At 37.0% G+C, this 22852-nt stretch overlaps 1 protein-coding gene and 1 long non-coding RNA gene across 3 annotated transcripts in view; one reads left to right on the top strand and one right to left on the bottom strand.

Moving 5' to 3' along the window:
- SCAMP1 (secretory carrier membrane protein 1) overlaps positions 1-22852 on the top strand; it is a 129452-nt gene that overhangs the window by 32925 nt on the left and 73675 nt on the right. Inside the window, exons 1-3 of one of the 2 annotated variants that reach the window (XM_030323541.1) lie at positions 11772-11776; positions 19597-19695; positions 20727-20835. In XM_030323541.1, coding sequence (XP_030179401.1) covers positions 19618-19695; positions 20727-20835 — 187 coding nt within the window. In that variant the 5' untranslated portion in view covers positions 11772-11776; positions 19597-19617. Of the gene's footprint in view, positions 1-11771; positions 11777-19596; positions 19696-20726; positions 20836-22852 lie in introns of those variants that run through there. The other variant, XM_030323538.2, reaches the window with a different exon arrangement.
- On the bottom strand, positions 1993-16443 carry LOC115519738. Its single transcript, XR_003970628.1, has 3 exons — positions 16340-16443; positions 8840-8842; positions 1993-2004 (listed from the first exon to the last, which is right to left on the bottom strand). It is a non-coding gene; the product is annotated as an uncharacterized LOC115519738 (long non-coding RNA).

Consider the following 22852-nt stretch of genomic DNA (forward strand, 5'->3'; position numbering starts at 1 on the left):
CACACCTCTCTTCTTTTACGTAACTTTATCTGCTTTGAAACTCTCATCCTTGTATATTCCTTCCTTCCTTCTTATTGAGGATCTCTTCCCCCAAGTATTCAAATCTTTAAATGCCTTGTTTTAAAATGTTACCTATTGTGATAAAATTATTTCTATTTGTCCCGAGTCTGACATGAATGTGTATAATTTTCACCACTGGTTTTAACAAGAAACTCTGTGTTAAATTTTTTATTGATGTTTTTAATTTAATTTTGAGACTGAGCACGAGTGGGGGAAGGGCAGAGAAAGAGGGAGACACAGAATCCGAAGCAGGCTCCAGGCTCGGAGCTGTCAGCACAGAGTCTGACGTGGGGCCCGAACCCATGAACCGTGACATCATGACCTGAGCCAAAGTTGGATGCTTAGGCTCACTGAGCATCCTGACTGAGCCCCCTAGGCATCCCAAGAGAATCTGTGTTAAGTATAACCACAGTCAGTTCTTGTCTTCTCAGAGACTGAAAAAGTCAATGGAAGCCGCAAAAGTTGTAGGTTTCTTTTGGCAATGTCTTAACCTTTGTTGCCTTAGAGAAGAGTTTTCAAATTTCAGGATGTCTAAAACTCACCTTGTGGAGCTTGTTTAAAAATGCAAATCTTTCTCATCCCCCTGAGTTTTTGAATCTGTGTGTCTACAGCAGAGCCAGAGTCTGCATTTTCAGTAAGTACCAGGGGTTTCTGATGCAGGGGATCTATAAAGATATTAAGAACCATTGCTTTAGGAGCGCCTGGGTAGCTCAGTTGGTTAAGTGTCTGCCTTTGGCTCAGGTCATGATCTCGAAGTTCATAAGTTTGAGCCCCACATCAGGCTCTCAGCTGTCAGTGCAGAACCTGCTTCGCATCCTCTGTCCCTATCTCTCTTTGCCCCTCCCTTGCTCGTGCGCGCTCTCTCTCTCTCTCTTGCTTCCTCTCAAAAATAAATAAACGTAAAAAAAAATGCCATTGCTTTAGACCTTGAGTAAACTTAGGAACTTTACTGGCTCACAGGTGGAAAGAAAGAGCAGGAAAAAACAAAGGGGTTTAGAATGTGTTTAGAATGTGGAAGAAAACCAGAAAGGCTAACATATGTTTATTTGTGCATGAGAAAGAGAAGTCATGTACCAATGCCTTGAAGGGAAGGGGTGGGGCAGAGAGAGAGAGAGAGAGAGAGAGAGAGAGAGAATGCCAAGCAGTCTCTGAAGGGTCAGCACAGAGCCCAATGTGGGGCTCCAGCCCACGAACCACGAGATTGGGACCTGAGGTGAGATCAAGAGTTGGAGGTTGAGCTGACTGAACCATCCAGGTGCCCTGACTATTAATAATTATTAATTATTAATATATATGATAAAATTTTAATATAGTTCTTAATAATGGAGTGCCTTTGTAATTTTTATTCCAGACAGCTCATTATGTTATAGAATAATTTCTCCGCCATTGAATTGCCATCATTGTTATAATGTTCTTAATGCTATTGAGCTAAAATATATTTTCCTATAATTTTTATCTGTTGGTTCCAGTTGAGTTCTCTAGAGCCACACACAGCAGGCAAATAGGACAATATGAACGGATCTTGGGGGCATTATGCTACATGAGATAAGTCGGGCAGAGAAAGACAAATACTGTGTCATCTCCCTTATATGTGGAAACTTTAACAAAAGCAAAACCAGTCTTAAAGAAAAGGAGAACAGATAAGTGGATACCAGAGGTGGAAGGTGGGAAGTGGGTGAGATGGGTGAAGAGAGTCAGAAGGTACAAATGTCCAGTTATTTATAAATAAGTCATGATGATATAATGTATAGCACGTTGACTATAGTTAATGATACTGTATACATATTTGAAAGTTGCTAAGAGGGGCACCTGGGTGGCTCAGTTGGTTAAGCGTCCAACTTTGGCTTAAGTCATGATCTCATGGTTTGTGTGTTTGAGCCCCACATCTAGCTCTCTGCTGTGTCAGTACATAGCCTGCTTCAGATCTTATGTCCCCCTCTCTTTCTGCCCTTTCTCCACTTGCTCTCTCTCTCAGTCTCTCTCAAAATAAATAAATATACTTAAAAAAAGACGCTAAGAGCATAGATACTAAAACTTCTCACCACAAGAAAAAAGGTTTTTTTTAAAATTTTTTTTTTCAACGTTTTTATTTATTTTTGGGACAGAGAGAGACAGAGCATGAACGGGGGAGGGGCAGAGAGAGAGGGAGACACAGAATCGGAAACAGGCTCCAGGCTCTGAGCCATCAGCCCAGAGCCCGACGTGGGGCTCGAACTCACGGACCGCGAGATCGTGACCTGGCTGAAGTCGGACGCTTAACCGACTGCGCCACCCAGGCGCCCCTTTTTTTATATTTTTTTTTTAATTTTTTTTTTTTTTTTTTTTAAGAAAAAGGTTTTGTAACAATGTATGGGGATGGATGTTAACTAGATTTATTATTTTGGTGGTCATTTTTGCATTGTGTACAAATAGTGATTGAATCATTGTGGTATACCTGAAACTAACATAAATGTTATGTCAATTATACCTTAATTAAAATATTATAAGCCCTTAACTTTCACAGGTATTTTAAAATACAGTCTATTTCTAACTTGGAAATTTCATTCACCATGAGAGAAGGATATACAGTCTTGTTATCCCAGACTTTTTCTTTTGTTTATTTATTTTTAGGGAGAGAGAGAAAATGCGAATGGGGAAGGGGTATCCCAATCAGAGAGAGAATCCCAGTCAGGCTCTGCACTGTCACTCAGCTTGGCTTGGAGCTTGAACTCAGGAACTGTGAGATCATGACCTAAGCCAAAAACAAGGGTCCTATTTGTAACTTATTGAGCCACCTAGGTGCCCCCAGACTTTGTTTTTGATTCTGCCCCCAAGATTGCTGTCCTGTTCTCCTGGCTTGTCATTTATTACCAGAGCAATGGGTAACACAGTTTCAGGATTGTCAGAAGGAGAAGAGCTAATCTTACTCTGGTACATCCAGTTGCACTAGAGTTTTCTCTATTTCCTACAGATAAATTGACTTTGCTTCTTCATCTGGAGTTTTGATGAGTATAAAATGATGATCATATATCCAGAGGTGTCCAGTGAGGCAGGAAGATATTTCTTCTTGAATTTCAAACTTTGTTTCTGGTATCATTTTTCCTGTTCTTAAAGTAAAAGTTTCTTTAGTGAGTGTTTATTGGTAGTACCTGTTTTAGTATTTCTCGTTATTTGCACTTTGCTTCTCAAAAACTGATCATAGCATATTTAGAAGTCCGCATTGACAATTACTTTCTCTAATCAATTTGGCACATTTTACTTGGGCTTCCATTGTAGCTGTTGGTAAGTTAGCTCTGAGTCTTATTGATGTTCCTTTGTTTAGGTATTGTGTCTTTTTTTTTTTTTTTTTTTGATGTTTTTAAGATCTCTTGTTTTTAGTGTTTGTTCTTTCACTGTGATGTATCTCTGTTAATTTTTTAAAGATGCGATTTGAGTTTTTCAGTCTGAGAATTAGTGTCCTCACAGTCTGTTTGAATATTGACTCCTCTCCTTCATTTTCTGTTTTCTTCCTCTGGAGCTCTTAGTTGTTGGACCTTCTCACTTTATTGTCAGCTCTCTTAACCTTTCATATTTTTCATTTTTTAGGATTTCTCTACTGCATTCTGCACAGTTTCTTTAGATGCGCTTCTCTTTCCCTAGTTATCTCTTCATCTTTGTGTAGTGTGTTGTTTGACTTACCTTTTTATTTTTTCTAATTTCTTATGCTTATTTATAAGAGTGAGAAAGAGAGAGAGGCAGAGAGGAGAGAGAGAATCCTTAGCAGGCTCTGCACTGTCAGCACTGTGGGGCTTGAACTCACAAACTGAGATTATAACCTGAGCTGAAGTCAAGAGTCCGTGCCGCCCAGGCCACCTCTGTGTGACTTATCTTTTAAATTTTATGGTTTCAGTTATTTCATTTTTCATTACTAGAAGTTCCATTTGTATTTTAAGATGATGATTGTTGCTTAGTCATACTTTGATTACCCTCTTTTATTTCTTTAGTAAACAATGTATTTTATATTTTTGATAATTCTAACATTTTATTAGATATTTGATAATTTGAATATCTTAGGTTTTATATTGTCATTTGTACATCTGTGGATCCTTGCTCATGATGGCTTGTTACATTCTGTTTAAGTCATGAGGCACAGTTACTTTATCTGTGAAAAATTCTTTGAAGGCTGGTTTAAAATTTTTTTTTAATGTTTATTTTTGAGACAAAGAGAGACAGAGCATGAGCAGGGGAGGGGCAGAGAGAGAGGGAGACACAGAATCCAAAGCAGGCTCCAGGCTCCGAGCTGTTAGCACATAGCCTGACGCAGGGCTCGAACCCACAGACCATGAGATACTGACCTGAGCCGAAGTCAGACGCTTAACCGACTGAGCCACCCAGGGGCCCCTAAAGGCTGGTTTTTAAAGTGTGTTCCTCTGCTTTTGCCAGGTCCCTGAGGTCACTGCCAACCTTGCAATGAAAATCTTAGCTTGTATTATTTTTTGTATGTGGTTAGTGTGACTTCTGGCTCCAACTCTGCGAGTTGGTAGGTTTATGACTAGGAATTCTCAGGGAAGATTTCTATTTTTCCCCCCTTGTTTATCCACAGTCAAGGGCAAAACAGGCAAGTATTGCTGCTATTTACTTCTCTCATGCTGCTATTTTTCTAACCACTGGGATTTCCTGGCCTTCCAGGAGCTTAGTCGTGTATTTAAAATATTATTTAAATAAATTCGATCCAGGATTTTGGTTATTAGGTATTGTGGGTTTCCTTGTTGTGTGTGGTCTGCTGTGTTGCCAGAAATGGAAGTCCTTTCTTTTTTTAGTTGGATAAATTTCACATAAAACATTGTGTAAGTTTAAGATGTATAGCCCTGTTGCTATGATATATTTATATATTGTAATATGGTTGCCTTTGTAGCCATATGCATCAAATAACATACAGTACGGTGTTATTGTCTTTATTGTATTGTCTGTAATATACTGTACATTAGATCTCTGTGGCTTATTTACTGCTTGTTAGAAGTTTGTACTCTTGGCGCACCTGGTTGGCTCAGTTGGTTAAGTGTCCGACTTTTGATTTTGGCTCAGGTCATGATCTCACAGTCATGGGATTGAGCCCCATTTGACATTATGTTGGGGGTGGAGCCTGGTTGGAATTCTGTCTCACGCTCTCACTCTCTCTCTCCCCGTCTCTCTGCCCCTCCCTTGCTAATATACACATGTGTACTCTCGCTTTCTCTCAAAATAAATAACCTGTTTGGCTTTTTGGATTCTACATGTAAGTGGTATCATATAGTACTTGTTATTCTCTGACTTACCTCACTTAGAATAGTATGCTCAAGATTCTTCCATGTTGTTGCCAAATGGCTGAATATCCTCCTTTTTCATGGCCGAGCAATATTCCATCATGTATATGTACCACATCTTTTTTATTGATTCATCCATTGATGGGCATTTGGGTTGTGTCTATATATTGGCTATTGATTGTGAATAATGCTGTGATAAACATGATAATGTATGTATCTTGTTGAAATTCTGTCTTCATTTTCTTTGGGCATGTACACAGGGTGGAATTGCTAGATTGTATGGAAGATTTATTTTCATTTTTGGGGGAACCTCCACATTATTTTCCATAGAAGTTGAAATAATTTAATTTACATTCCCACCAACAGAGTATAAGTGGCTCCTTTTTACCACATCCTCACTAGCAGGTATTATCTCCTGTCTTCTTGATAGCCATTCTGATAGATGTGAAGCGCTTATCTTATTGTGCTCTGGACTTGCATTTTACTGGCTTTTAGTGATGTTGAGCATCATCTCATGTGCCTGTTTGCCTTTAGATGTTGTTTTTGGAAAAAATGTCTTTTTTTGTTCTTGACATTAAAAAAAATTTTTTTATGTTTATTTATTTTTGAGACAATGCGAGAGACAGAGTGCAAGCAGCAGAGGGGCAGACAGAGGGAGACACAGAATCTGAGCTGTGAGCTCAGAGCCCGATGCGGGGCTCAAACTCACGAACCATGGGATCGTGACCTGAGCCAAAGTCAGATGCCTAACTGACTGAGCCACTCAGGCGCTCCTGTTCTTGACATTTTAAAATCAGAAGTCTGTATGTATTTTGGATATTTATCCCTTATTTGATAAATGGTTTGAGAATTTTTTCTCCCATTCTGAAAGGTTGTCTTCACTTTTTCTTTTGCTGCGGTCTTTTGAGTTTGATGTAGTCCCATTTATTGATTTTTTTTTCCTTTTGTTGTTTGTGTTTTTGACAGAGTGCACAAAAAATTATTGCCAACCAGTATTAATGAGCTTCGTCTGTATTTCTGGGAGTTTTATGATATTGGGTCTTATGTTTAAGTCTTTGATCCATTTTTAATTTGTGAGTTTTGTGAGATGGGGGACCACCTTCATTCTTCTGCATATGTTTCTGCAATTTGTCCAGCATCATTTGTTGAAGAGACTATCCTTTCCCCAGTGAGTGTTCTTGGCTGCCTTTGAATGTTAGTTGACCACATATGCTGGGATTTAATTTTGGTTTCTTCTGTTTCATCGGTGTATGTGTCTGTTTTTGTGCCAGAACCATACTGTTTTTATTACTCAGGCTTTGTAGTATAGTTTGAAATCAGGAAGTGTGATGTGATATCTCTGGCTTTTTTCCTCAGGATGGCTTTGGCTATTAGAGGTCTTAGGTGGTTCCATACAAATTGTAGTATTTTTTTTTCTCTTTCTGTGAAGAATGCCTTTGGTATTTTGATGCCGATTATGTTGAATCTGTGGATGGCTTTAGGTAGTATGGCAGTGTTTACAAAGTGGTCTCTTCCAATCATGTACATATAGTGTCTTTCCATTCATTTGTGTCTTTTTTGATTTCTTTCAGCAAAGTCTTCTCATTTTTGTTGTACAGATCTTTGATTTATTTGGTTAAATTTATTCCCAAGTATTTTTTTAACCTTAAATTCACATTTATTTAAAAATGCCAACTTTTAAAAATTAAGTTCTTTTTAATTTTAATTCCAGTATAGTTAATAATACAGTGTTATATTTGTTTCAGGTGTACAATATAGTAATTCAGTAATTCTAAACATTGCTCAATGCTCTGTACTCCTTATGATGTCTAAAATCTCTAAAACTTAATTCAAGCATTTTATTGTTTTTTTTTTTTTTAAACGTTTATTTTTGAGAGACAGAGAGAGACAGAGAATGAGCAGGGGAGGGACAGAGAGAGAGGGAGACACAGAATCTGAAGCAGGCTCCAGGCTCTAAGATGTCAGCACAGAGCCTGACGCGGGGCTCGAACCCACGAACCATGAAATCATGACCTGAGCCGAAGTCAGTTGCGTAACTGACTGAGCCAGCCAGGCGCCCCAAGTATTTTATTGTTTTTGATGCTTTTGTGAATTGAATGGTTTTCTTTTTCCAGTACTTCATCACTAATGTAAAATAATGAAACTGATTTCTATATCTTGATTTTGTATCTTGTCACATTATAGAAATTACTAATTCCAACAGTTTTAGACTTTTTAGGGTTTTCTGTATGTAAGATCATATCAACAAAAAATGATAATTTTAATTCTTCCTTTCCAATTTGATGCCTTTTGCAGAAATGGAAGTCTTGAGTAGATGGTTTCATTAGTTTTCTTTTTAGTATATGTGCAGAGGTGAAAAGTTGAAATAGAATTAGGAACCATCATCAGAATAGGTCTTTAAAAATCATGACTGGATCAGAGTGACCAAGATGAACAAATCAGAGACTATAGATGCTGGAGAGGATGTGGAGAAACAGGAACCCTCTTGCACTGTTGGTGGGAGTGCAAACTGGTGCAGCCGCTCTGGAAAACAGTGTGGAGGTTCCTCAAAAAATTAAAAATAGACCTACCCTATGACCCAGCAGTAGCACTGCTAGGAATTTACCCAAGGGATACAGGAGTACTGAGGCATAGGGGCACTTGTACCCCAATGTTTATAGCAGCACTCTCAACAATAGCCAAATTATGGAAAGAGACTAAATGTCCATCAACTGATGAATGGATAAAGAAATTGTGGTTTATATACACAATGGAGTACTACGTGGCAATGAGAAAGAATGAAATATGGCCCTTTGTAGCAACGTGGATGGAACTGGAGAGTGTGATGCTAAGTGAAATAAGCCATACAGAGAAAGACAGATACCATATGGTTTCACTCTTATGTGGATCCTGAGAAACTTAACAGGAACCCATGGGGGAGGGGAAGGAAAAAAAAAGAGGTTAGAGTGGGAGAGAGCCAAAGCATAAGAGACTCTTAAAAACTGAGAACAAACTGAGGGCTGATGGGGGGTGGGGGGAGGAGAGGATGGGTGATGGGTATTGAAGAGGGCATCTTTTGGGATGAGCACTGGGTGTTGTATGGAAACCAATTTGACAATAAATTTCATATATTTAAAAAGAAAAAAAAATAAAAATCATGACTGGAGTTGTATCTGGATTGAGGTAGCTAATTCAGAAATTTGGGCTGAAAAAAATACTGGGTCCCAGACCTGGATAGAGATCTAGCTAACATCTACAAATTTGAAGAAGTTACCAGGATAATAGTTATTTGCTTAATATAACTGCTGTTACAGATTTGTGCCTCTTCAACATTTTTCACTGTTGCCCGCCATAAGCAACTGTGACCTCACGTATATCAGAGTACTGCTCTAACGCATCTTTCATCTTTATTTTAGGAATTGATTGTATTTAATGCTTCATTTGTTATTTAAAGCAATAAAGAATTTATAGTAAGTTTTCAACTGGGTGAGTTTTTGGATAATTCCTTGTGTGTTTTTTTCTGAAGTGTGTTGCCAGACTAACTTTGTCGGTCATTTATATGGTCATTGTTATGTTGTATCTACTTATTAATCCAAGAGAGTGAGACTTCAGGGCCATCCTTTTCTAGTTGGAGAACAGTTAAGATTGATTAGCTTCAGTTTTTCTGCCTATTTATAGGAGATATTGGAGTGAGGGGAACAAACTATTGGAACAGAGAACTTACAATTCTTTTAATAAGAAAAGATGATAGTGGAGATAAAAAATACAAGAAAAATCTTTTGATCTCACTATCCAGAAATAATCACTATTAATATTTTGACATATTTTATTAAATTTTTAAATTAAAGTTGACATAGTTTTATAACTTCCATCACTTATTGGTACAAACTTTTCCAGTTATATTGAATACTCTTTCAGAACTTTTAAATGCATAAAATGCTGTCTTCTGGATAAAATAACTTACCTATTTTTTTTATTTTGGACATTTGGATTATTGCTAACTTTTTGCTTTTGTAAATAATGCTATAGTGAGCATTCTTGGCAAACACATTTGTGCATATCTTTGGATTATTCCTTAAGATATTTTTTAAGACTACCTATTTGTGAGTAATAAAGTATAAATACTTCTATGGTTCTTGTACGTAATGCTAAGTTATGCTCCAGGATTATTATATGAACTAGTTTATACTTCTCTATTGAGAATACCCATTTTACCACATCTTTTCCAAAATGGGATAATCTTATGGTAATAATGACCTAAAAAATAATTAGATGAGGTTTACTTTTTTGATTACTAATGAGGTTAACATTATTTTTAATATTTGTTTATTTTTTAAATGTATTCTGGAACCTGCTTGATAAGGGTGTTCTAAATTTTTAAACATTTTTATTTTTTTTATTTTGGGAGAGAGAGAGAGAGAGAGAGCGTGAGCATGAGCATGAGCAGGGGAGGGGCACAGAAAGAGGGAGGCACAGAATCTGAAGCAGGCTCTAGGCTCTGAGCTGTCCGCACAGAGCCTGTTGTGGGGCTTGAACTCTTAAATGGTGAGACCGTGACCTGAGCCGAAGTGGGATGCTCAACCGACTGAGCCACCCATGCACCCCTATAAGGGCTTTTTAAAATGTATTTTTCCTCAGTAACATGTGGATCTATTTTTTTGATTTGTATATAATGAAATGTATTAACCAATTGATGGTTATATGTGTTATTAGCTTTTGCTTTTTAATCTTGGTTATAAAATACTTTATATCATCAAACTTCTAAATATATACCTTTTCATTATGATTTCTCTCCCCTCATCCCTTTTAGATGTTTAGAATACCTTTCCTCAACCCTTGATCCAATAGTCATCTATATTCTATGTACTGTATTGTGTACTGGTGTCTTTATAGCTAAAAAAAAAATCCATTTGGGATTTATTCTGGTGAGATACAGAGAAGTGATTTCCACCCCCTGCCCCAAACATTTAAATAACTGTCTCAGCATGATTTTGATGATCTTTACTACTCCCATTGTTTTGAAATGCTATCTTGGTTATATGCTGCGATCGTGTATATCCTGGAATTTGAAATTTTGGTAATTCAGACTTCATGTTTTTCTATCTTATGGTTTTGGGAAATAGGCCACTGTTTTTGTAGTTCTTGATTACTAGTGAGTTTGAACCATTGATTGTTTTATTGACCATCCCTGTTTTCTTAGTTGTGTTGCCTGTTCAGGTCTTTTGCTCATATTTCTATTAGTAGTTGGTAGTTACATCAATTTGTAGAAATTCTTTATGTATTTGGAATAGCATTATATATGCATTATAACCACTTTTCCCTAGACTGTGATTTGAAGTTTCACTTGATGTTAAGTTTGAATATATAGGTTTCCCCCACTATTCAAAAGTAGAACATACTGAAACCTTTTTTGAGCCAAAATGGCATAAAGTGAAGGGTATCCCTTGCTTTCCAAAACTTTATGTTATACCACTTTACTTTTACAAAAGACATACATTAGTACCTGTAATCGCTAATCAGGAGAAATCCGATTTTCTTCTATTTTGTGTAAAAAGCTATCACTGTACAACAGAGGCTTTTTGAAGTGGTGTAAAGTTAGCTTTCAGAAAGTGGGGATACCTGTAGTTGAACTTATCCATCTTTATTGTCAGTGTGTGTGTGTGTGTTTTAATCTTAACAAGGTCTTAGCATTTACTGTGTTCCAAGCACTGTTTGAGGCACTTGACATTCATCCTAGGCAAAATACACAGAGATTTCTAGAGTTTACATTTGAGAAGCTCTTATGTACCCTAGGTTCATAAAAATATTCACTTATTTTTTTTCCTTAAAAGTGTGTAGGTTTTGCTTTTTCACTTTTTAGTTCATCCACCTGGAATTTATTTTTGTATAGTATGAAGTAGGAAGTCTAGTTTATTCCATGTGGGTAGCCAGTTTTCCTAGCATCATTTATTGACTAATAACATTGTTTCTCCACTGTCTTATAGGGTCACATCTGTTGGATATCAAGTTTCTGCATTTGTGTGGATTTATTTCTGTGTCCTTTGTGTTTATTTTTATATTTCTGTGTCTTTGGCACCTGTACCACCCTCTTAGTTACTATATCCTTATAATAAGCCTTGATACCATAGATCTGCCCTGTTCTTCCACAAAATTGTTTGACCTATTCTTAGCCCTTGGCTTTTTCATATGCATTTTAGAATCAGCTGTATGCCACAGTTATTTCTTTGATTGTGCCTGTGTTCTTTTTTCAGGGCTGCTACTTGTTGTGTCAGGGTAAAATCCTGGTGCATTGGTGGTGTCTTCTGGGTTTAATAGTTGTGATATTTGAACTTCCCTTTGCAGCTGCTTGCTTGCTTTATCATCTTCTCTTTTCGTTCTGTCTTCCTTTTCCTGTGGCCACTTAAAAGAGTATTTTAAAAATACATTTTTAACTTCAAAAAGTATATTATTGTGGGGGGGGGACAAATTATAGAACAGTGTATAAATAAAGCAAAAGGTTCAAGTCCCTCTGATAGCAGTTTGCTGAGAGTTTCCAGTTATTTTTCTGGGTATGTACAAAGCATTGTTTATAAAAGCAAAAAAAAATGGTCATATGCATTTTATTTCATTTAATATTTAAAAGGCAGTCTTCTTTAGTTCTGACTCCTTCCTTTTGATGGCTGCGTGGTATTTTTATACAGTAATTTAACCAATTCCCTTTTGGTGGACTTGTAAGTATCTATTTGCTTTTTGATCTTTGTGGCTATTTTCAAATACTGCTAGTCCCCATTGGCAAAGCAGAGGTTGTATGGTTTATTTTCCATCTCCCTAATGCCTCCACTTTCTTTTCAAAGGGTATTAGTGAAGTTGTATCAAAAGCTCTTCTATTGACTTTTTAAGAAGTCATTCTATTTTTTTCATCATAGGGTATTCTTTAATCTCCATCCCTGATATCACCCATCCCCCGACTCACCTCCCCTCTGATGACTGTTAGTTTGCTCTGTATGTTTAAGAATGTGTTTCCTGGGGCGCCTGGGTGGCGCAGTCGGTTAAGCGTCCGACTTCAGCCAGGTCACGATCTCACGGTCCGTGAGTTCGAGCCCCGCGTCAGGCTCCGGGCTGATGGCTCGGAGCCTGGAGCCTGTTTCCGATTCTGTGTCTCCCTCTCTCTCTGCCCCTCCCCCGTTCATGCTCTGTCTCTCTCTGTCCCAAAAATAAATAAACATTGAAAAAAAAATTAAAAAAAAAAGAATGTGTTTCCTGCTTGTCTTTCTCTATTTTTTCCTTTGCTCATTTGTTTCTTAAATTATACATAGGAGTGAAACCATAAGGTATTTATTTGTCTTTCTCTGACTTATTTCACTCAGCATTGTACCCTAGCTCTATTCATGTTGTTGGAAATGGCAAAATGTCATTCTTTTTTATAGCTGAATAATATTCCAATGTATATACATATACCACATCTTTATTCATTCACCTATCAGTGGACACGTGGGCTGCTTCCATAATTTGGATATTGTAAATAATGCTTCTGTAAACATAGTGTTGCATATATTCCTTTGAATTAGTCTTTTTGTAGTTTTGGGTAAATACCCAGTAGTGAGATTCCTGGACTGTAGGTTAGCTCTATTTTTAATTTTTTTAGTAGCCTCCATATATATGGTTTTCTACGATGGCTGTACACATTTGTATTCCTACCAGCAGTGCAAGAGGGTTCCTTTTTCTCCACATCGTTGCCAAGACTTGTTTCTTGTGTTTTTTATTTTAGCCATTCTGATCTTTGTGAAGTGATACCTTACTGTAGTTTCAATTTGCATTTCCCTGATGAGTGATGTTGAGCACCTTTTCATGTGTCTTTTGGCTATCTGGGTGTCTTTTTTTGTAGAAATGTCTGTTCATATCTTCCGTCCATTTTTAAATTGCATTATTTGTGGGGTTTTTTGTTTGGAGTTGTATAAGTTTGGTATATATTTTGGGTGCTAACTCTTTATTAGATGTGTCATTTGCAGATATCCCATTACATAGGTTGCTTTTTAGTTTTGTTGATTGTTTCCTTTGCTGTGCAGAGGCTATTGATTTATTTATTTTTTGCTTTTATTTGCCTTGCCTCAGGAGACCTATCTAGAAAAATATTGCTGCAGCCAATATTAGAGTGATTACTGCCTGTACCCTCTTCTAGGATTTTTATGGTTTCAGGTCTCACATAAGGTATTTAATCCATTTTGAGTTTAGTTTTGTGTATGGTGAAAGAAAGTGGTCCAGTTTCATTCTTTGGCATGTGGCTGTCCAGGTTTCCCAACACAGTTTGTTGAAGAGACTTTATAATCGTTCCTCCTTTGTTAGAGGGTAATTGACCATATAATTGTGGGTTTATTTCTGGATTTTCTGTTTTATTCTGTTGATCTATGTATCTGTTTTTATGCCAGTCCTATACTGTTTTAATTACTACCACTTTGTAATGCAACTTGAAATTTGGGATTGTGATTAACTCCAGTTTTGTTTTTCATTTTTAAGATGCCTTTGGCTATTTGAGGTCTGTATAGTTCCATACAAATTTTAGGATTGTTTGAGTTCTGTGAAAAATGCTGTTGGTATTTTGCTAAGGATTGCATTGAATGTGTAGATTGCTTTGGGTAGTTAAAACATTTTAACAATGTTTGTTTTCCCCGTCCATGAGCATGAAACGTCTTTCCATTTCTTTGTGTTGTCTTCACTTTCTTTCATCAGTGTTTTAATGTTTTTAGAGTACAGGTTTTTACCTCTTTGGTTAGGTTTATTCCTAAGTATCTTATTATTTTTGGTGTGTTGTAAGTGAGATTGTTTTCTTAATTTCTCTTTCTGCTATTTCATTATTATGGTATAGAAATGCAACAGATTTCTGTGTATTGATATTTGTATTCTGCAGCTTGACTAAATTCATTGGTTAGTTATAGTAGTTTTTTGGTGGAGTCTTTAGGGTTTTCTATATAGGGTATCATGTCTTCTGCAAATAGTGAAAGCTTTACTTTTTCCTTACCAATTGGATACCTTTTATTTCTTTTTGTTGTCTATTGCTGTGACTAGGACTTCCCATACTATGTTGAATAAAAGTGGTGAGAGTAGACATCATTGTCTTGTTTGTGATGTTTGGGGGAAAACTTCTCAGTTTTTCCCCATTGAGTATAATGTTAGCTGGGGGCTTTTAGTATAAGACCTTTATTATGTTGAGGTATGTTCCTTCTAGACCTCCCTTGTTGAGGGCTTTTATCATGAATGTATATTGTACCTTGTCAAATGCTTTTTCTGCATCTATTGAGATGATCATTTTTTTATCCTTTTTTTTTTAATGATGCGATGTATCACATAGATTGATTTTTTAATATTGAGCTACCCTTGCATCCTGAGAATAAATCCCAGTTGATCATGGTGTATAACTTTTTAAGTAAATTGTTGGATTTGATTTGCTAAAATTTTGTTGAAGATTTTTGCATCTGTATTCATCAGAGATGCTGGCTTAAAGTTCTCTTTTTAGTGGTGCCTTTATCTGGTTTTGGTATCAGGGATACTGGCCTTCTAGAATGAATTTGAAAGTCTTCCTTCCTTTTGTATTTTTTCAAATAGTTTGAGAAGAATGGGTATTAACACTTCTTTAAATTCACCTGTGAAATCACCTGGTCCTGGATTTTGGTTTTGTGGGAATTTTTTTGATTACTGATTGAATTTCATTGCTGGTGATTGGTCTGTTCAAATTTTCTTTCTTTTTTTTTTTTTAAAGTTATTTTGTGTGTGAGAGAGAGAAAGTGTGTGCATGTACAAGTGAGGGAAGGGGCAGAGAAAGGAGGCAGGAGAGAATCCCAAGTAGGCTCCCCATTTGTCAGTGCAAGCCTGATATGCGGCTCATTCTGAGATCATGACCTGAGTCGAAATCACCAGTTGGTTGCTTAGCTGACAGAGACACCCAGGTGCCCGGTCTATTCAAATTTTCTATTTCTTGCTGCTTTAGCTTTGGTAGGTTATATGTTTCTAGGAATTTATGCATTTAAGTTGTCCAATTTGTTGGCATGTAGGTTTTCATAATAGTCTGTCATGATTGTATTTCTGTGGTGTTTGTTGATATTTCTCCTCTTCATTAGTAATTTTATTTGGGTTCTCTCTCTTTTTTGTAAAGAGTCTTCCTTCTATTACTTTTGTAAGTTTCTATATCTTTATTTCTTGTTTAATCTTTATTATTTCCTTCCTTTTGCTGTGGTTGAGTTTTTTGTTTTTTTTTTTTCTGGCTCCTTAGGTGTAAAGTTAGGTTGTTTGAGATTCTTTTTGCTTCTTAAGGTATGCCAGTATTACTATAAACTTTCCCCTTAGAAGCACTTTTGCTGCATCCCAAAGATTTTAGACCTTTGTGCTTTCATTTTCTTTAGTTTCCATGTATGTTTTTATTTCTTTTTTGCTTTCTTGGTTGACCTGTTCATTGTTTAATAGCATGTTATTTAAGCCCCGTGTTTTTGTGCTCTTTCCAGATTTTTTCTTGGGGCTGATTTGTAGTTTAATAGTGTTGTGGTCAGAAAAGATGAAGCATGGTATGACTTTCATTTTTTTTTAATTTGTTGAGAGTTTTTTTGGTGGGCTAATATGTAATCTCTTCTGGAGAATGTTCCATGTGCACTTGAAAAGAATGTGTAGTCTGCTGTTTTAAGGTGGAGTGTTCTGAATATGTCTGTTAAATTCATACGGTCCAGTGTATCATTCAAAGCCACTGTTTTCCTTTTTGATTTTCTGTGTTGATGATCTGTCCATTGATGTGCTTGGGGTGTAGAAGTCCTCTACTATTACCATTACTATTAATTGTATTACTATTAATTGTTCCTTCATGTTTGTTGTTAACTCTTTTATGTATTTGGATGCTTCCATGTTGGGTGCATAAATATTTATAATTATATTTTCTTGGATTGTCCACTTCATTATTACTTAGGGCACTTTTTTGTCTCTTGTTGCAGTCTTTGTTTTAAAGTCTCTTGTCCGATATAAGTATTTCTACCCTGGCTTTCTTTGTCATCCATTTGCATGATAAATGTTTCTCTGTCTACTCTGCAGGTGGCTTTTGGTCTGAAATGAGTCTTTTGTAAGCACCATATAGATGGGTATTGTTTTTATATCCACTCTGTCACCCTATCCATGCTCTTTGATTAGAGCATTTAGTCCATTTACATTCTAAGTAATTATTGATAGGTAATTATTGCCATTCTTAAATTTATTTTCTGGTTGTTACTATAGATTTTCTTTGATTCTTTCTTCTCTTGGGTGTCTTTCATGGTTTGTTGGCTTTTTTATTGATATAGTTGGATACCCCTCTCTATTCTTGCATGTTTATTACTGGATTGTGATTTGTCATTATCATCGCGGTTGTATATGACATTTTCTACATATAGCAGTCTGTATTAAGTTGATCACTGCTTAAGTTTAAACCTATTTTTTATTCCTCTCCCTCCCACCTTTCAGGTATATATTGTCATATTTTACATCCTTTTATTTTATGAATCCCTTGACTGATTTTTACAGAAATATTTATTTTTACTGTTTTTTTTGCTTTTTATTTTTCATATTCTCATTTAGGGTCTTTCCTTTCCACTCAAAGAGTCCTCTTTAAAATTTCTTGTAGGGTTGGTTTAATAGTCTTTTTGTCTGAGAAACTCTGTTTTTATTTTAAGTAGGCTTCACACCCAACATGGAGCCTAATGCAGGGCTTGAACTCATGACCCCAAGATCAAGACCTGAGCTGAGATCAGGAGTCAGACGCTTGACTGACTCCTCCACCAGGTACCCTTGTTGGAGAAACTCTGTGTCTCTTTCGATTCTGAATAGTAGCCTTTCTGGATAGAGTATTCTTGGCTGCAGATTTTTCCCTTTTAGCACTTTGACTATATCATGCAACTTCCTTCTGGCCTGCAGAGTTGCTGCTGAAAAATTTGCTTAAAGCCTATGGGGTTTCCCTTGTATGAAACTGTCTTTTCTCTGGCTGCTTTAAAATTTTTTTAGATTTTATCCGTACCTTTTGCCATTTTAATTACTATGTGTCTTGGTGTGGACCTCTTTGGTTTCATTTTTTTTTTGGGGGGGGGTGGATCTCTGTGCCTCCTGGATTTGCATATATGTTTCCTTCCCCAGATAAGGGAAGTTTTCAGTTATTATTTCTTCAGATACATTTTCTTCCCTCTTACCTCTCTCTTCTTCTGAGATCCCTATAATGTGGATGTTATTAGGCTTGATGGAGTTGCTGAGTTCCCTAATACTGTACTCAATTAACATAATTTTCTTTCCTCTCCTTTGCTCAGCTTGATTACTTTCTATTACTCTATCTTCTAGGTCATTAATTCATTTGTCTGCCTCATCTAGCCTACTATTCCATCAAGTGTATTTTTAGTTTCATTTATTGTGTTCTATATTTTTGTTTAATTTTTTGTAATGTTTATTTATTTTGGAGACAGAGACACAGAGCACAAGTGGGGGAAGGGCAGAGAATGAGGGAAACACAGAATCCAAAGCAGGCTCCAGGCTCTGAGCTGTCAGCACAGAACCTGACACAGGGCTTGAACCCATGAACCGTGAGAGCTGAAGTCGACACTTAACTGACAGCCACCCAGGCGCCCCTCATTTATTGTATTCTTGATCTCAGGTTCTTTTTTATGTCTGGTTAAGGGTCTCACTGATATCTCCACTCTTCTCCAGTCCAGTAAGTATCTTTATGATCATTACTTTAAATTCTCTGTCAGACATAGTACTTACATCCATTTTGCTTTGATCTCTTGCTGTGGTTTGGTCCTGTTCTTTCATTTGGGAGATATTTCTCTGTCTTCTTATTTTGTTTGACTTTCTGTAGCTGTTCCTGTGTGTTGGGAAGTCAGCTACTTCTCTTGCTCTTAGCGATAACAACCTTATGAAAAAGAGGTCCTGTAGTGCCCTGTAGTACAGTGTCCCCTGTTTCCCAGGGCCTGGTGCTTCAGGGCTTGTTTGCTCTGTGTTTTGTTTGTGCTCTGCTGTTGAATCTTGGTTTCTTTTTCCGTCAGTCCAGTTGTTTGTTGATGCTGTCTTTACTTCTTATGAGTAGCAAGGTGTGCAGTGGTCTTGTTGTGAAATTACACTGCCTGCTGGAAATGAGGTCCTGCACAACAGGTGGTTTAGAATATGTGTTATTGGCAGAGTTTGCACCATGCCTGTGGGGGAGGGGTCTTGTAGCACCAGCACTCAGGAGCATGACTAGGAAGCGCTGATCTGCTGAAGCATACGTGGTGGGGCTTGGCATAAGCAAGTTAGGTAGCATGAATCTACATAGTGCTGGTTTCCACAGATGGCCGTTGTTTGTGCTGGGGGACAGGGGAGGAAAATGGCACCTGCTAGCTCCTTTGTTCCTGGAGGGGTCTCCCCGTGATCCTTGTCTCTCCAGGCCATGTTCTGAGATGAGCAAATCACTGTATCTTGTCTGCCCCTGGCATTTTTCAAATTGCTGGTTCTGCACTGCATCTGCATAGCTGTTTTTCGTGCCGTCTTTCTTAGGGCAGGGACTCTGTCTCCTAATGCCTAGAGCCCAGCATACCGAGTTTTTAAATTCTAGGTTTTAAGTCCTGTTGGTTTTAAGAACTAATGAAATTTGAAAGGCAAATATGGAGATTTGTCCTCCCTGTTGGCAGCATCCCTAGTGTGAAAGTCTGTTTTCTGCTCTTCTCTGCGCCACTGGCTCCTTCTCCACTGTGGCTGGCTGCCATCCCTTTTGCTCCCAGGCTGTGTCTTCACGCTTTATACCTTCTTAGATGTGGCCTCTTCCCTGCCTTTAGTTGTGGAGTTTGTTCTGCCAGTCCTTGGGTTGTTTCCTGGGTTGTTTCTACTGATAGTGTGATCTGGTTGTATCTGTGGGAGGATCCAAACTTTGGGTCCTCTTACTCTGCTGTCTTCCCAGCCAATCTCTCCTATTTACTTTTTAGGGCCCTGGCAAATAGCTTTCTTTGGTTGAAAGAGTTAACAATTACCCTTGGTGTAAATTATTCAGTCTAGTGCTATCTGTATTTTACTAAAAAATACTTAAACGTTTTTTTGTTTTGTGTTTTTACATGTGGTATTCTGGAGGGGAGAGTGTGGTTTAGTGGTAAAGGTAGCAGTCAGGTTGAAGAATTGAGGAATGAGTGAATTTGAGAAAATGGGAGATGGAGAGCCTAAGTAGTACTTTACCATACACTAGAGGAGGAAGAGAGGAGTTCTTGGCATTTCGAGTTTTGTTGGTGTTAGGCCTTTTGAAAGATGTTAAAGTTGAATACCTGTCTTACATAATTTGTCCTTTTCTTAACGTTCCTAGCCTCCACCAGGCACTGTGAAAATGCCTAATGTCCCTAGTACACAACCAGCAATAATGAAACCAACAGAGGAACATCCAGCCTATACACAGATTGCAAAGGTTAGTTCATGTTACAGTGTAAATTTGTATTGGAAATTAAAGTATCAGTAACATCTTCAGAGCAAAAGAATTCTTTATATGTTGCCTTATTTAATTTTAACTTTCTTTTCAATATGCGTGAGCTAGTAACATTTGCTTTATTCTGTTATTACCAGTTACTGAATTCATAGATCTTCTTGGTGTACAGTTTGTTTAGGGAAAGTTTTATTGCCTTTGGTTTCGTTTTTTAATGCCTAGTACTATTATAGTACCGATGATACTATAATTGGAAGTATAATGTTGTATAGTATAGTATAATGATACTATAATTGGAGGTATAATGTTGGAAGAGAGTTACCATGGTTAAGCAAAGGACAGTGATTGGAAGCAGCAGGTGGCAAAAATATGAGAATAAAGGAGACGAATAGGATACCTCATTTTACATAAAAGCAGATGGAGTTACAAACCAGACTTTCTTAATCATATCCTTCTTTCATCTCATTGTCTTTTAAAATAGAAGATGTTATACATATTCTTGCATTGGAAACTGTATGTACCATTTAAGCAATTCTTAAGAGGCAATTCAGTTGTCATTTTTTCCATTTTTTTTCCAGTTCCCTTTGTTCTTCATTCTCATTTAGGCACAGAGGTCACCTTAATTTTATTTTCCCAATTACCTTAGGACTCTGACTAATCTTATTGAGAGAATTTTGTCCTGTCCTAATGTGTCCCACATTCTCACTGATGGTTTTCATAACCAAAAGACCCAAAATGAGCCAAGTATCTCCATATTTTCTGAAACTATAACCTTGAGCGAATTACTGTATTTTGGAAGAGCATTTGAATTAAGTTTCTAGCATTGTACAGTTGTACTCTTGATCTTGGGGTTGTGATTTTAAGCCCAATGTTGGGTGTAGATATTACTAAAAAAAATAATAAATAAACTTAAAATTTTCTAAGATTGTAGAGGGAGAGATAGTAGATAGCATAGCAGTGTTAACAACTCTAAAAACCTATTCATGTGTTGATTTTTATTATTACTATTTTTTAAGGAACATGCCTTGGCCCAAGCTGAACTTCTTAAGCGCCAAGAAGAACTAGAAAGAAAAGCAGCAGAATTAGATCGTCGAGAACGAGAAATGCAAAATCTCAGTCAACATGGTAGTATCCAAAGAAATTTGAAATGAAAATAACTTAAACACTTTAAATAATGCTTGTGCTAGCTCTAAGTCCTTTGGTTTGTGGATAAAGCCATGCCCTATTTTCCTGTTGTAGCAAGATCAGAAAGCAGATTTCCTACTTGTTGCTTTGTAGCTTTCTGATATTGGCTGATTTACATAGTCTTTTGATTAAAACACTGTTAGCCTTATAACACAGAAAGTGAATGTGAATATGATAATTTTGGGTTTTAGCCAGGAGCCTGATTCTGTACTTGGGCCCTTGTTGAGTCTGTTGAAGTTTTGTAAGTACCTGGAAGTGTGCCCTAAATTTGACTCTTAACTTCTTGTTTAGTCAGTCCAGTTTCGAATTATCTGCCCCAGTCCTCACAAGTATAACTTATCTGTCAAATTGTGTTTAAAAAATGTTTGGTGTGGGGCTCAGTTGGTTAAGCGTTGGTCTTTGGCTCAGGTCATGATCTCGTGATTCATGGGTTTGAGCCCCACGTTGGGCTTTGTGCTGACAGCTCAGAGCCTGGAGCCTGCTTCGGATTCTCTGTCTCCTTTTCTGTCTGCCCCTCCCTGCTCATGCTCTGTCTCTCAAAAATAAATAGATGTTAAAAAAAATTTTTTTTAAATGTCTGCCGTGACTCTGGGAAGCATTGGGGTTCTCGATGCCAAGGAAGTAAGTGATGAATTGATCATTTGCTGTGAAATCTAGACTGTGAGTATCAAAAGCCACTTCAAGGGAATATCTTAGGGAAAGATAGCAGTGTCTAAGAAGGGTTGAAGAGCTAGACAGATCATTGGTATTATGTCTAGGATAGTGATAGAATAACAGGGCTAGGTCAACAACAATATACTGAACTATCTCTTCCTTATCTTAGAATGTGTAACCCTAAGTCAGGAAAGACAAATAGTGTAAGCTTTCACTCATATGTGGAATTTAAGAAACAAAATCAATAATCATAGGGGTAAAAAAAGAGAGGCAAACCAAGGAACAGGCTCAACTGTGGAGAACAAACTGATGATTACCAGAGGGGAGGTAGAGGAGGGGATGGGTTGGGTATGTGGTGGGGATTAAGGAGTGCACTTGTGATCAGCACCGGGTGTTGTTTGGAAGTGTTAAACCACCTAATTGTACACTTGAAACTAATACTACACTGTATGTTAACTCACAAATTTAAATAAAAACTAAAAATATAGTGGTCTTGGAATATCAAAAAAAAAATTGTAAGTCTAGGACCTTGTGAGGACACATTCATCCTTGGCCGTTTTGTTGATGGCAACATTAGAGATAATATCTATAAAATGAGAAACTAAAGGTTTATTTGAGATCAGTGTATCTGAAATACCTGTAATAAAATCTGTCCTTTGTCCTTGGTATTGACTAATACAGGTTATTTCTATGAGAGCTATTTTAGTAAAGATAGTCAAAAAGAGTGGGAAATTAAAAGTTAGACTTGGCAGTGTGCTATACATGTAAGTACTTACCATCTATTAACTCGTTTAATTATCATTGTTATTCCCTGAAGGGTGGTATAATTGATATTCTATTGTTATTTCTACTCTGAAATTTATGAAGAAACATAAGATTTTATAGATGTAGAAAGTCTTTAGAAGTTTAAGGTGCCCAAGACCCCCTAGCCAGTAAGTGACTAGGCGCTTATGTTTTTGGATCCTAGTTCTTCTGTTACTATTCACTGCTGCTCTCAAATAGTATGAGACTTGTATGAGAAATGTATACAAAATTGGAAAAAAATTAGGAACAGTGCAGACAAGTTGGGAAGAATAAGACATAGGTCATTCTTTTTTTCCACTGTAAAATTTTCTTAGTCTATATAAAGTGTATAGAATCTAATGTTCACAAATTATGGCATATAATATCTAAAATGAGAAGTGGCCTTTAGGTGCTATTTTTACCTTCTGTTGTTAATGTTTTGACTTCTTGCTTTAATTTTGTTTTTTTTATTCCTCCCACCACTTCCCAAGCCCTATTTTCAATTTCATTTCTTTATGTA

Source organism: Lynx canadensis, chromosome A1, assembly GCF_007474595.2.
Source record: "Lynx canadensis isolate LIC74 chromosome A1, mLynCan4.pri.v2, whole genome shotgun sequence".
NCBI classification, from domain to species: Eukaryota; Metazoa; Chordata; class Mammalia; order Carnivora; family Felidae; genus Lynx; species Lynx canadensis.